General features: G+C 43.8%; 1 protein-coding gene across 2 annotated transcripts in view; it reads right to left on the reverse strand.

The window, feature by feature from the left end:
• NADK2 (NAD kinase 2, mitochondrial) overlaps positions 1-12,852 on the reverse strand; it is a 33,104-nt gene extending 20,252 nt beyond the window's left edge. Inside the window, exon 1 of one of the 2 annotated variants that reach the window (XM_040542221.1) lies at positions 12,528-12,852. In XM_040542221.1, coding sequence (XP_040398155.1) covers positions 12,528-12,788 — 261 coding nt within the window. In that variant the 5' untranslated portion in view covers positions 12,789-12,852. The remainder of the gene's footprint in view (positions 1-12,527) is intronic. The other variant, XM_040542220.1, reaches the window with a different exon arrangement.
• Between the last annotated feature and the right edge of the window lie 3,178 nt (positions 12,853-16,030).

A 16,030-nucleotide genomic window follows, 5' to 3' on the forward strand; every position in this document is an offset into this window, starting at 1 on the left:
GGCTTCAGAATGCAAAACGCATGCTCATCAAATGAGATGCCAGTACCCTGATGACTGGCTGAAAATTACCGGGATAAAGAACAGGTATCAGATGTGTAAAGGTCTCCTCTGTGAATTCAACTCTTTAACAAGTAACCAAGTATCACTAAGCTACAAGACAAATGGAAAGTTAAAGCCTTTAAATGGCTAAGCTACATCTATGGGGCTAATGAATCCTCCTAATTTGCAAAAGACCCTAGAGATTATAAGCCTGCCTGTCTAGGCTCATCCCTCGAGATCAGTAACTCAGAAGTTCATTCACCTGAGATCTCACAAAGTTGCAGCCTGCCTGAGCATAACCACAGTGAAGTGCACCAAACACGAGTGCTAGTAATCAGCTGCTCTTCAGTAACAACTCCAAATAAGCATCCACAGCCCTGTGGTGCTGAGGTCACAGAATCACAGAACAGCTGAGGCTGGACAGGACCTCTCGAGGCCATCTGGTGCAGCCTCCCTGCTCAAGCAGGGCCACCTGCAGCCAGTGCACAGATGCCATTAGCACATCTCCACCGCCTCTGGTCAAACTGCCCCCAGGCTCAGTCACACCTTTGGGGAAGGAGCATTCCTCAGCGTTCAGACAGAGCCTCCTGTGCCCATCTGTACCCACTGCCTCTTGACCTGCCTCACACCAGGACCTCAGTGCCATACTAAACTATCACAATGTTACTTCTTAGAAGATCTCTGTGATGCTGAGGCAGTAAGACAGACTGAGACCACGGCCTCCTTCTCACTTCCGAAGAGCTGGAGGCAAAGATCAGGCAACCCAGCTGATGCACTCACAACCATCTCCCTGGAGAGCGCCTGGCAGAAATTCCTGATGTACGGAGAAGCTCACGCCACAGCAGAGCCTGACTTCAAGCCTCCTGTTCAGACAGGCCCGCGAGCCAGTGCCAGAGTTGGTCCTTACCAACTACTCTTCAGGAAGGCCCTCAAGTTCTACTCCTGGCCTCCTCTGTGAAGACAGCAGGCAAGCTGTCTGCCCTTCAGAGGAAGCTCTGATTTACAGCTGCCACAGCACTCCCTCCAAAAGAAAGGAGTCTGGCAGGCCACTCAGCTTTCAAAATCCAGCAGCGAGTGTCACAGCCTCCCTACTTGCACTGAAGTAGGGAGATACAAACAGATACGGGTGAAGGGAATTCGCTGTCTCCCTCAAAGCCTCTGCTGTGATAGCTAACTCTACAACTACAGCCAAAAAGAAAGAGCAAACTGCATTCAATATCTTCAAATTGCTGTCACTAGGAAAAACGATTCAAAAGCATTTGAACAGTGTCTGTCTCCACAACTACCTCGCAAGCAAGGCAGAAAGGTGGCTGCAGTGACTGAGTACAGTGCACAAACACTCATCTGACTTTTAAGGGGAAAAAGCATGTATTAATCTTTACTATTTACATTGTTAAATGTTCAGATAGCTGAGTACATAAAAGACAAGGCAATGACAACTGCAGTTGTAATTTTAGGATCTGAGGGCACAGAATGTCTAACAGGTAGCTTTATACTAAATATTGACATTCTTGGCTAAAACATGAGAAAACATAAAACTATTATCACAGCCCAGTGTTGAGTTTGTTAGGTATCGCAAGCTGTATGGAGGAGCAATCTGATAAAAGCATCAAGTCTAACTGAAGAAAAATGGAATTATACCAAATGCCTCATAACACCTACAAAAGTAACTTTGTAAAAGGATGTTTCTTCAGGTTTATTTAAAAAATCCTCGTTAATACTCGAAGAGAAACAACAGAGCTCTGACATTTTACAGAAAAATGTTCTCATCAAAAAACTGCCAAACTGAAGACTGACTTTCTGGACAGGCTGGAAAATAAAATGCTAGTCCTACAGAGCTCAGGATCTTCAGGCTGGGACAGGCTTGGAATTTATGTTGAAGATGTAAAATCCTACATGAGGGGGTCACACACAGGTCTGCAGTCCTGCACAGCAGGTTAAATAATTTCTTTCTGTGGTTACCAGGAAATATCAGTAATGGCAAAAGAAACTGAAAGTACCAATGAAAAGAAGATATGGACTATAACACAGGAAATGCAATGCTTACCTAGTTTTACTTGCTAAGGCTACCAAACAGGAACAAGCTGTTCCTTATCCCTGTAAGGAGAGCAAGGGCAAAACACACAAGAAACATGGCTTAGAACATAAGGATATTCAGCTAAGGGTGGTATCATCAGAAGTACAAAAAAAGCAGAAGTATTCATGGAGAGAGAAGAAACAAGTACAACTATACACCTATTAATCTGACCTCTACAGCATGCAAAATTGAAAAATAAAATGCTAGCTTATAAACATGAGAGCTATTCTAAATGAAAGTGTACTAGCATATGAAAACAGGGACAAAATAGCCAAAAATACCTTCAGGCCTCATGTTAGCAGTGTTCTTAAATATCACAGCAGAGATGCAGTGTGGAGAACGCTTCCAAAAGACCTTGCATTGGAGAACACACTACGATGAGCAGAATGTGCTCTTTGATGGAGCTGTGCTCCCTCAGGAGCCATAAGTAGGAAAGGCCTGCACTGAATGTCTAAAGAAAGCTTTTACCACAGTCATGGTTTTGCCTGGGATAGAGTTATTTTCCTCACAGAGGCTGGTATAATGCTGTGGTTTGGATTTTTGATGAAAACACATTGATATGTTAGCTGTTGCAGAGCAGTGCTCACGCAGAGCCCAGGGCGTTTCAGCTCCTCGTGCTGCTCCACCAGCAAGGGGCTGGGGGTGCACCAGGAGCTGGGAGGGGACAGGGCCAGGACAGCTGGCCTGGGCTGGCCAAAGGGGTGTCCCACACTGTGTGGTGGTGTGCTGAAAGATAAAATTGGAGTAAAGGAGGAGGAAGGGGGGAACAGCTCCCTCAAGGGTTATCTCAACCTGTGAGTTCTCACATTTTTACCTTTCTGCTTCTCTCCCCCATCCCACTTGGGGAGAGCGGGCGAGCCAGCGGCCGTGTGGTGCTGAGCTGACTGCTGGGGTTAAGCCACCAGCCCTCTGTGGTGCCCCAAGGGTTCAAAGCAATGACAGATTTGACTGAAGCATGCTAGACCGAATTTAGACTTTACTTCTGCTTAGCTGCCAATTGGCAGGCTCCCATGCTTGCCACAGGGCTTGCTTGCCTTACTGTATATTAGATTCCAGTGCTTGTCAGTGACTGCTTTTGCTGCTGCTGCTGGCCACAATCCTCATCATCTTTCTTTGCTGTACCTGGGAACGTCCTGATAACAGCCACAGCCACTTGCCAGGGCTGGGTGATGGCCAGGACATCGCTGCTGTCCCCGTGCTGCTCTACTGGACAGGCTGGAGCTCCAGAGTGAACTCAAGTCAGAGGGACCACGACCTGTGGACGAGCCCACATGGGAGCATGTACACCCCAGAGTGCCTGTGGCCACAGAGAAGTCCATGCTGCAGCAGGTACACCTTGCAGTGGCCGTGGATAAGGCCACGCTGTAACACCTTGAAGTGTCTGTGGCCATGGGGAAGACCATGACACAGCAGGTGTCTGAAGGGACCTCTGAAAGGTGTGGCCAATGGAAAAGGGCACCGCAGAGCAGGTACACCTCAGAGTGACTGTGGATAAGTCCACATTATAGTAGGCAGACCTCTAAAGGGACTGTGGCTCCTGGATAAGGCCATACAGGTGCATGTACACCTCTAAGGGACAGGCCCAGGCTGGAGCAGGGGCGAGGGGAGGAGTTCTTTGCAATGTTAAACCTTAAGGCCTGGCCCCAAAGGACAAGAGGTAAAGACTGTAACGGATACACCTTTAAAATGTTGTTAACCCATCCCATGATTTGAGTAGTATGTTACAGGAAGGAACCCCTAGGGGGAACTACAGCAGGAACCCCTTGCCTCTAGCCAGGCCAGGAGCAAGGGCCAGAGTTCATGGCAATGTTAAATGCTGCAGCCTGGTCCAAAGGGACCAGGGTGGAGATTGTAACATGTATACCTTTGAGTTGTTATAACCCATGATCCGAGTTGCACGTTATAGTAAGTTCCATCACAGGAACTACTCAAACCAATAGAGGATGAGCCTCACGAGAAGCAGAGCAAGTGCAGCAGTGACCAGACCCGAGGTGGCTTTGGCATCCAGTAACTCCACACAACACACCGCCTCTCCTGTCCCGAGTGAGCACACAAACAGAGAGAAGCTCAGTCACAGACTGAGAGAGCTCAGTGCACGTTTTACAGACATTTCACGGAGTGGTCCCCAAAATAAGGAAATGATATCTGTGTATTAATCAAATGTTGGTGATTAACCAACATGTACTGGAAAGTGTGTGACCTGTGCATAATGCCAATGGTATGGAATAACAGGAGGATTTGAACTGTTTTCTGCTGTGATAGAGTTAATTTTCTTCAGAGAGCCTCATATGATGCTGTGTTTCGGATCTTTGATGAAAACAGAGTTGATAACACACTGATTTATGGCTTAGTTGTTGCAGAACAGTGCTTGCCAGTGCAGTACAAAGCCAAGGACTTCCCTTCTTCTTGTGCTGCCCTTCTACATGAAGATAACTGGCAAGCTGCACCCTTTGGAGGAAGCTCTGATTTACAATTGTCACAATACTCCTTCCAAAAGAAGGCAGTTTGAGAGGCCACTCAGCTTTCAAATTGTTTCTTCTTTTTCCAAAACTAGAAACAGCTTTGAATATAGTATGCAATTCAACCAATACACTCAGTTTCCCTGACAAATAAGAAACACTGACTCAACTTTTCCTTAAAGGACCAGGGTCTAAGACTGGCAATCTATAATTACATGCGAGCAGTTTTCCTATGCTCTAGTGTTATCTACTACACATATTAAATCTTCATTTCTCATGTTAAAAACAAGCACGGTTTTCCTCACAAGACAGGCAAACATTGAGCTTTCTCATTTCTCCTCACCTGTATTTAAAAGTTCAACCACACATTAAGCTTCCCAATTTTGTACTACAAAAACAACCTGCATACAAATGTATTGGGATTAAAGCATGGCTTGGTTTCTGGATTTTAGAGAATGATGTGCAAAAGGCAAAGGTAAAACACACCAAGCAGTTGGTCATGGTAGAAGCTGCCCAGTGGAAACCTGCACCTTGGAGGCACGTTGCAAGCACGCCAGAGAAAAGGGCCTGCAAGAGGCACAACCACAACCCTGAATCTTCAGGAAGTTTTCCAGCATTGTCTTGAACTGACAGGGGATTCAAATTTCTAGGTTCATAGAACAGATAACCCCATTTGGGAACAGTATCAGCCTTCATTGTAAGTGTATGACAGCATGCCCACCTCAACTTCTTGTAACTGCATAAGAATTATCCAGACGACAAACACTGACTGTTTACAAGCTTCAGTTGCTATATTTATACTAACTTATGGCTTTCATGGGAGTCACCCAACTTCTTAAACTTCTCAAAAGTAAAGTATGTTCTCCGACTTGCTTTTGCACTACAAATACTAAATGCATCAAGTACAATCTTCCGTGGTTTTGTTAGAGGTAAAAAAAAAAAAAAAAAAAAAGACTATGATCATCACATTTGGAAAATAATTTGTCAAATTTAAGCCTTTACTGAAAGACTCCAGGTGCAGTGAATTGATGCTTTGTTTGATAAGCCCATGGCTGAAAATTTTGCTAACAAAAAGACAGGCTTCAGCACAATCATACCTGCAGTGCAAGTGGATTAACCCATTCTGGGACACTCAGATCTTCCAGGGACATTCACTCCAGGTAACCCCAAATAGCAGGAATGCTCTGAAGCAAACCTAAGAAACAGTTTCACTGAGAAGAGGCAGGTCCTGGGTGAACTTACAATGCATTGATTTCAAACAATTTAATAGCTAAAAAGTACAATTCACGAACTCAACGTCTTGTTTATAGGACAGCTTTAATAACGATCATTTGCCTCAGCTAAAGTAGCAAAGAAAGATACAACTTTCCAAAACAAAGTCCTGCTGAGGACAACCGAGGCTCAATGTTTAATTTCTCTACAAAGCTTTCAACGTGAATTGAGTCTCCAATTTCCAAGTACTGCTGAGTTGCAGGCTGCAGGCATTAAGCCCAGTTCCTCTCTTCCTTCCCAGTCTGGGTCATGAGTTACTATACAAACTGTTCCCAGTAGTTTGGCCTTCCTGTATGCTGTGTTTCTAACAGTGCTGTATGCCATCTCTCATTCTGAAGTATACCAGTGAGCTGCTTTAGCTAGGAAACATTTTGCTTACACTTCCCTTGCACTTTTTTCCTCCCAGCAACTTAGACCTCACTCTTTCATTATACAGTGACAGCCTTTCAAATGCTGCCTCGTATCTACTACAAGAGTAATGCTTATGAGGTGTTTTGTGTATCGTAGCATTTTGTAATCCATTACTTCTGTAGCAGCTGACTTTCACAATCTCTGCACTTGCTAAGTGAAGCTGGCAACATTATTTCCCTGAAGCGTTTAAAGATGCTGCCTTGGGGTGTTTTATCTACAGGTGAACAAAAGTAATAATGCCATGGACTATTTAAGGGTTCATCTACTAAATTAAAATATTGCCATTTTAACCACAACTGAAGAATCCACATAATGGTTTGTAATTTGAAGGCTAATACAGAACATGTTGTGTTAGTTATAAACACATCAGTAGCTACTTTCTGCATTAACAGTTTTCTAGCAGTCCGGGCAATTTAATCTTTCAGTATGATACTAACATAACTCGTTGTGATTTATGACATTAATTAGTTAAAAACAATATAAAAGACTCCAAAAAAATAAAAGCCCTTTTTGGCTAAAAATTATTAGATCCTTGATGAGATAGCTGAAGTTTAATTTAGGCACACCAGAACGCCCTACTTTCACATCTATTTACTATATATGACTAAGTATATTTGAATGGGGTGTTGGAAAAACAAACACTGCTGGAAAAGGAATTATGTTTTAGTCATTTTCCAGACTCCTCTCATGACAGAATGACAACCTAAAAGGTTGTGTTCATTGTTTTTAAATAAAGCAGCAACCCTACCTACTGAACACCAAGGCATGTATATGAAGTTTCAAAACTAAAACCACTCTGTGATTGTATAACACGAACTACAGTTATACCCACCTCAGTGTTTTCAGTAAAGTAGCTCCAACTTTTTATTTATGAAAAAGCATCTCTAGCTTTATATAATTGCAACATACTGTAATCCATCTTGACTTCTTCATGCTTCAAATTCAGCAGATAGTTGTTTTTTTTGTTGTTTTTTTTTTTCCTTTTCAGGGTGAGGTGGAGTCAACTATAGTTCTGCCAGTTTTTAAACACTCTTTATGCACTCCGCAGAGGATAATCTGCTGGCACAGTTCACATTACAGAACAAGCAACACAGATAGCTAGTCTGAATTCATCAGAATGATGAAAAGCTTCAGGTCACTACCTCATTTGTTAATTAAGTCTCCGTTAAAAATACTACCTTCTTATACAATACAATTGAATCCACAGGTCAATATGCACCCTAAAGCTTACTGCTTTTTCAAATAGCTCAAGTTTTAAGAAGAAAATACAAAGGCTTTACATTTTTGAAAAAATGGGTTACCTGATTTCATTTAAAAATTCAAATTTGGTTGAACTCTTCATTTTGCATATTACTTTTCCTTTCTACTACCTTCCTTGTGATTATAAAAATACTAGTGTTTTAAAAATACCTGAGTAACATTCTCTGAATAGTATCCTAGTGGATCACAGGCATTTGGACTGAAATGCAGATCTCAAACAGAAATCTAGAGAACAAAAAGCCTGACTAGTTGCTGAAAAGAGTGCCTTGGTATAGCAGTATGAAACTCAGAAACCTGAAACTCTACTAGTTAGGAAAGGTTATTCAGAAACGATACCAAAAAAATGCTATCTTTTTGCCATCTAATGTGAAAGAAGGTAATGAACTTTCTGTAATTAAAAAAAAAAAAATCACTTATCCAGTAGGAGATAAAATAGTTTATTTTCCTTAAGTGGGAAGTCTCTAGATATGAAGACTATAGTGCATAGATCAGTAGCAGCTGGTACTGGAAAAATCTAAATTAAGGAGGGCTGAGTGCACGCACACATGCATACACGCACCCTTTAATGGATTTTGTATCTTGGTGCACTCACAAGCTCCAGCTGAGGCCTTCCCATCTGCTGGGAGGAACGGACAACACCTCCCTTCCTGACCAGTTCTGCTTAGTATGTTTTCGGTGCCCTATATTAATGATGAGCTCACATCGTGCCTCTTTCAGAGGCAGCAGGACATTGCAACAGTGGCCTTTCTCTATCCCAGCTACCAGTTTTCAAGAAAGATGTAAAAACTTCACATTTTCAGGATGACCATCCCTGCCAGTTTGTTGCAGTGGTCCAAAAGAGCCAAAACTTGTTCCAAAGCTTCAATTCCTTGCTTTCCCTTGCCATTTCAAAGACACATAAAACAGTCAAAACAGCCTATCAACTGCAGTCCACATTAAATCATCTTCCTCCAATTAAGAAAAAAAAAAAAGCAACATTTCACTTGACAAGATGTTTCAAAGGTAGTTAAAACTGCATATGAAGCATGTTTGGACAGCTAACTGATCTTTCCTAAATACGTTCCAGCAGTGACAAGTCAGCAGTTACATGTCAATTGCTCTGTCAAGCTGGAAAAAACAGGACTCTGAGGAAACTAGCTTTACCTATTAATGGGACAATGATTTCTCTGAGAATTATATAAGGAAGACAGCATTGCTTGCTCTGTATGAGTTTTCTGAGAGTGAAATAAAGGGCTGTAAGTGGCAGTGAAATTCTTCCAGCACAATTCTTCAACACTGAAATTCTTCCAGTAGCTTTCAGTATTAGCAGACTGGATCGTTCGTTTTTTGCAACCGGCTGTATTTAGATGCCAGTCCAACCTTCCAGGTTAGACTAAATTCAAGCCGCTGTCAATTATGGTAAACAAACTATTTGTAGGGACTTAGGAAAACAAGTAATATTTTTATTTAACTTATAGCTAATAACTGCAAGTGAAATACAAGTAGTATAGTAATAGAAATACAATAGTCTCCTCAAACCTCAGCAGAGCAAATACAAGAGCTCCTGCATGATATGATGCAAGATGCTTTAAAAAATGTTGCATCATTAAGTGCTGGGTTATTTGGGGGCATTTTTCTTCCCAGGTATCAGATGAGAAATACTGTTACACATCTCTAATTTCCTTTCAAAACTAAAGATACTGAAAACATCTCCTGTGTAAGTTACATTCAAAGCATTTAATCACCCTTTTCAGAATAGTTCAGACTTAGAATACTCATGACAAAAGTCAGACATGTCTAGGTGTGGTTATCAGCAGCTTCAAGACTTATTTTTAAGTGTGCAAGATCATCTGCCATAAGATACACGAAAACAACCACTTGGAGAAAAGCATGCATGACACGTATGTAGAGATGCAATGAAAGATTTAATCTTTTACAGATCTCCTAAATACTCTCGGTGTTTACTCTCTCTCATCATCTCTCCCCCATCTGTTCTGCCTTTTTGCTGTCTGGGTTGTTTCTTCACCTCTCCTGTCTATTTGCATTGAGAAAGAATCCAGGAATTCTGACCTTGTTGCTTTGACTTGCAACCTTTAACAGTGTTTGTATAGTACAAATCACTTGGTGTGTCCAAAAAAAGGCCACAGAAGAAGCCAGGCCACAGCTCCTAAGGGCCTGCATTTCCTATTAGAAGTGTCAGTCAGCTTCTATACCAAGAGAGCCTGTTTCATGGAGTATGCTACAATTTATATAGCATAATACATATGATATGTGCTATGATTTATATTTTTTCCATATACATTGGATTGTGCCAATGATTTATATTTAGCTTCTTTAAACATAGAACAAGTGCTATTTAATTTGAGGCTCAAAGGCACATACGCAGTGTCACTTCTGCATTAAGTGGCTTACTGTATTTTCTGCCTTCATGCATAAACACACTGACTGCAGCACCTAAATTTCCTGTCTCAGCAATCAGGCACAACTGCTTAAGCCCACAACCACCATTATTTGTCCTACACTGAAGTCTGATGCTTGCATGTGGGCATGTCAGCTACCTTCCAGAGAACTGCAAGTATCTCTTCTGCTCACAGCCAGCAGGCAAATGACTCCAGGTAACATGTCCCAAATGTAAGCCATCAACACTTAAAAGGTACTTTAGAGGTATTAAATCGGACTTCCTTATTAAAGATTTCCAGTGTCTGGACACCTGAAGATCTGTGACAGACCGTGTACTCCTCTGCTGGTATGGCATTCCTCACACTGCAACACTGCCACACACAACCGAGCTCCAGGATCACCTGAGCCCCTGCAAAAATAACGCAGTCCTCACCACCACCCCTCCTGGGTCGCTAGCAGCTTACACCACCAGGCGAGCCACACTTCTGTATACGTTCACTTCCATTCTTTGCCACCACCTCATCATCCACAGTCTTCTGTGTGAGCCTCGATTCCCACCTTGTTCCCTGTCTCACCTTTCTGTGTGACTAACCTCCCATGCCAGATTCACGTCTGCTTCGTGGCCTTCAGGTTAAACTGAGAGTCACCCTGGGTGGCGACAGCAGGGACATCCTGCACTTCTCAGTGTGCACTGGCCTCGGCTTTGGGGACACCAGCAGCCTTGGGACCAGCTTCTGCAGTCTTCAGCAGAGAAGCGAGGACAAAGGGAATAGAAATAGAGCGCAACTAACCTCAGGAAACAAAAAACATCAAGTTCCAAGGCTGCCCTTAACAAATGTGGCACAGACAAGGAAGTACACTTTGCACAGATTGCTGACCACCCGAGACAGAGTAAGAACCTTCTGAGCCTTCATCTAGTGTGTTTGCTGAGACTGCTGTTAGCTCAGAGACCAAGGGAAAAAATCTGAGACCCAAGTCACAGCAGACTGTAAACATGTACATTTATTACCAGTCAGCTAAAAACGTGAGCAAGGGCAATTCTCCTTGCTGTCTTCACTCCAGTATTTCCTGTCATATTTCAAAGATATAATTCTGGAAAAGATCTTCAGTATTCTTGCACAAATCTTTGTACTCCACACCCCAACCCCCACCCAAAGAACCTAAATAAATACTGGCAAACACGCATTTAAGCAAGTTAGACTTTGGCTACTTGGAGACACTGAGTTTTACTGCTGCAATTCCTCACATGGAGGTACTCTGAAGGGGAAGCTAGATTTTTAAAAAGGCACCAGTTCTAGAATAAGAACACCCTGCACATGGAGAATTCTTATACCTGCAATTATCCCCAAAAGGGCACACTCTAAGATGCCTCCACAACCACTGCAATCAGGCAGTGTGCATCCAGGGTTACTTTTTTGTTTTTAATGCATCTTCAGCTGCTACAGGTTACCCATCCTGCAGAACAGTTGTTTTGGGGAGAAGAGAACTGCAGCTAGCTCTACATTCAGGCAAGAGCACCTTCCAGGATGTTCAGCGCTTACTAACAACATTGCTCACTAACTGATTCACTGCTCCAGCCTTGCCTGTACACAAGTAGTTAGGGGAGGGTGAAAAACAAGCAAATTTTATATTTTTGGGTTACATTGTGCAATGAGGGATCAAGCTGATTCTCTATATACTTCACTGCAAGAAATGCCTCCTCAAGAGATGCTTAAACATAGAAGAGCAGCCTCATAGATGAGGCACTGCTTTTCTAAGGCAGAAAAGCAGGTACAGGGACACTTCAGCTACATGCGGTGGCAGTAAGAACACAGGCTGATACATTTCCATGTTAAATGTGGTAACGTATCCAGTTTGACTACTTAGAGAGCTTTATGGAACACATCAAGTGTTAGGACAGGAATTCCACCGAAGATGGATGGCCACCTCAAGTGCAAAGAGAGATGTTAGAAAATGTAATTAGAAAACATAAAGAATTGTCTTACTTTAGATACTGTACTCTTTAATCCTTGCTCTTCACAAAGCAAGGCAATGCAAACCTGTCATCTGTTCATCCTACAGAAATTAAACCCATTTGCAAATTTCAACCAACCAAAGTCTGGAACAGACCCAAATTAACGACTGCATTCAGGGTAAAGACAGTAGCAGGGGCTCATGACCTGTTCTGCTGCAGCCAAATCAGCTCCAGCAGGCACTGTCCTGTATCCCCTGGTGGGGGTGACACGGAGAAAGGCCTGGAGGGAGACAGCCACCAGGACAGGAGGCGTACTGAAGCCAAAAGGCACCGGGTGCTGAGAATCATTAAGGCTGGAAAAGACCTCTAGGGTCATCTGGTCCAACCACCACCCTACCACCAATGTCACCCACTAAACCCTGTCCCTGAGCACCACGTCCAACGCGACACCTCCAGATAACCGCTCCCCTCAGCCTGCCACCTGTTTTCGTACTGAGCGCGTCTGAAACACAAGGAAAAGGCTTCTGCGGAGCTGTAAGGGGACGGATGGACGCGGCTGTTTACCCCGGGGAGCTTTTAGGGAAATAAACGACGGCTGAGGGAGCGGGGAGTGAGGGAGCGGGAGGAAGCGAGGAAGCGAGAGCGAGGGCACACACACACCCCCCCCCCGTCTCACCAGCTGCCGGAGGTCGTCCTCGGAGAGCCCGGCGTAGCGGTACCGCTGCTGCTCGAACTCGTACCGCGTCGTCTTGGCCACCACCGCCACCCGCGACGGGCGGAACCCGCCAGCCCCAGCCCGGAGACCTCCGCCGTTAGCGGAGCACGACCCCGTCCCTGTCCCGGCCCCTGCCCGCTGCCGAAGCAGCGCGGAGCGGCGAGCGGCCGCCCGGCCGCCGAGGCAGAGGGAGCCGCAGCGGGAGCCCCGCCAGGCGGACATCGCCGCCGCCCCCCCTGCCCGGCTCCCCTCAGGGCAGCGCTGCCCGCCGCCGGCTCGCGCCACGGCTCTGCGGCGGCCCCCACGGGGGCGGGGCGGCGGGGCCCACGCGCATGCGCCGTCACCGCCCACACCGAGGGCATGCGCGCCTCGCCTACCCGCCGGGAGGGGAGGGGTGGGGCGCGAGGGGAGCGTGGATGGCAGTTGGGGCGGACGTTGGGGCGGACGTTGGGGGGGGGGAGGGTGGGTAGCGTGGCTGTCCCCTCAGCCCGGCGGTGTCCCATTGCCCCCCACTTTTCTGTGCTGACTGCTCGTAAAGAAATAAAGGTGGCGGTGCCCTCTGATTTAGCTCGTGGAGATAGGAGTTGGGGGTAGCCCGGCTCTGGAAAGCCCGAGGCGGGGCTCGGCTCGCTGCGGGGCGGTTGTGCCTGGCGGTTAAACAGGCCTCTCTGAGGAGGAGGAAGAGGGTGAGGAGGAGGGTGAGGGTGAGGGTGAGGGTGAGGGTGGCTGGGAAAGGTTCCGTGTGTGGAAAGGAGATAACACCGCGCTTGAGGGGACTCTGATGGGAAACGTGTTGTGTGAAAATTCCGGCTTCCGTTCGTGACTACTGCAGTCTTTCATAGGTTTATGGCAGTGTTGGTGGAGAGCAGCAGGGTCGGGGGAAGACCTGTGGGGAGCACTGCCTCATAAACAAGCGTAAACAAAGTTTGCCTTTGGCAAGTCCGGGTGAAAAAAGAGGGAGGGAAAATAATCGATCCTGAGATACTTTCTAATACTGTAAGTGACCTACCTGGAAATATCGGTTTTATTTTGTTTTGTTTTATTTTATTTTATTTTATTTTTTGTACCATTACGAAAAACTGCCTTACTAGGTATTCTCTTTCGCACGTAGCACATCTACACTGAATGCTGCATTCACGCATGTTTCTCTAATTACTCATCTTGCGCCTGGTTTTCCCCTAGGGGAAGTTACGTCTCTCTCTGTGCAGGCAGAATGAAGCAGCAGCTTTTTACCTGTAAGTGCAGGGCTTTTTCCATGGGACTGTTAGTCTCTCTCTGTGCAGGCAGAATGAAGCAGCAGCTTTTTACCTGTAAGTGCAGGGCTTTTTCCATGGGACTGTTACGTAGGAGAGTCCTGGGAAATCCGACTAGTTAAAGGCATTCTGCCATTCCCTACTATTGTATAACAACAACACACGAGCTCCATCCAGTCTTTACTGATGACGGGTAGTAGGATTTTTTATCTACTGATTAGCTTAGCCTTGAAGGGTGCTACCACAAACCAGATTACCAGAGGGTAATTAACCATAACTAATTCCCTTGCTGGCCAGAAAATGCCTCATTCTGTATAACCATTAACCTCTAGAGTGTACGAAGCAGTAGATAATATGATATCTGGAGAACAAATGGAAATAAGAGGTTTTGCAAATTTATGGCTCTGTTCTGTATCATATCTACTTTATAGCTTACTTGACAATTGGACTGCTCGAGGGATCTGTGCTTCACGCATTACCTATTTATATTGAACTGTTTTGATCACTGTTCACAAAACAAATCAGCTTCAAACGTTTTGTCAAGCTTGGATAGGGAGCAGCATTTTACTCTGAAGACACACATGCCTCAGAGTAAAGACCATGATACGTTCTTTTGAATTAATGCCCACAGCAAACGTTATAGGCATACAATATGCAAATATGTATTTTAAAGTGTAAATTCAAAACGGCATAAGATATCCTAATTTTCTGGAAGCAGAGCTGAGGAACAGAGTATAAAGCGATTCATCCAAGAAGAGGACTGCCAAAAGGAAGTCTCAGAGAGACTACATGAGAGGTACAGAGATCTTACGACAGCCCATTCTGCATTTGGAAAAAGGTTTAAACTCCATAACACATAAAATAGAGTTTGTATAATGTTACAATTTGCATCTTACTTTATAGATGGGCCTACTTCCAAAACATGCAATAAGACACTACTTAACCTCACCCTTACTACAGTTTCTCATGGAACATACACCTGGATACATCAGAATAAGATACAAGAATCTGTAAAATGACACATTACTCATTTTGAATTATATTCACGTTTGTCACTTACGACATGAAGTATGTCCCATCTTCAGTGGCTTCAGAGCAATACATCCAGTGCATTAAAAGACAGATTGATTCATGCAGAATTAAATCAACAAGCATGGGCATTAAAGCATGGTATTCTTATAAGAAATGAGTGTGGAGCAGGGATGAATTTGCACTGTAAAAATGTTCTGTCATGTGGCTGACCACAACCAAAGTTATATATCCCATGTGATAAAGGACACTTGAGTACAGCCTGCAGCAAGGAAAATGCTTCAAAATAACATTCATTTTAGACATCAAGGAGTTATAGTACAGGTAAATTTCATGACAGAAATCCATAGAAAACCAGGCTGGACTTAAAAAAAAAATCACTATATAAGAAACATAAAAGTATTCATTCTATGCGACAAAACAATGTACCTGGAATAATTTCTAAGTCACAACTGATTTATTCCTGTCATTACACTAGCTGGAAAACTGGCAGTGCACGACTGTGCCAGCAGTTTTATATGGTTGTCCAAATGTAGCCTTTTTTCATCCAAAATAATTTACTATTAGTTCTACTGAAATTATGGTCTAGGGCTATAACTTCATTTCTACTCCTTATTAAAGTCTGGGGAATGACTTCTTGTGATTATTTAATTAATAACCAGTTATATAGTTAACTAATATGACTTTCTTCATATGCCGGTAACTACCACTGATATCTGAAAATGATAATGCTATCAGTGTTTAGTTGCATTCACGGAGGAGGAGGTAAACAGACCATCAAGGTAATATTTTACAAAACGGAGTCCTCAGACTGTGAACTCAGCTGACCACAGCTGTTAATTCTGACTATTCAGAGGAAAAGTCCAGACTAATGCTCAGAGAACGTGTCACTCGTTCAGCACATCAGAATCTTGCAAGGCAGGTAGATGAATTCATTAGTAGTTATATTCTTATTGAATTTCTCATCCCAGATTCCGTCCATGTGTGCTTGCAATTTACTTGCAATGTTTGTATCCGCATCACTGATTACGTAGCTCGACTGTATAATTTGCTTCATAAATTCCAAACTAAAGGATGCTTCAGAACAAGAAAAATAAATGCAGTTATTCTTATGAATGCAAATTGTTAAAAATCTTTACACAAAAACAAGAAAGAGCAAGCTTTATTGTCCACACTTTCATC

This window comes from Cygnus olor, chromosome Z, assembly GCF_009769625.2.
Source record: "Cygnus olor isolate bCygOlo1 chromosome Z, bCygOlo1.pri.v2, whole genome shotgun sequence".
Classification (NCBI taxonomy): Eukaryota; Metazoa; Chordata; class Aves; order Anseriformes; family Anatidae; genus Cygnus; species Cygnus olor.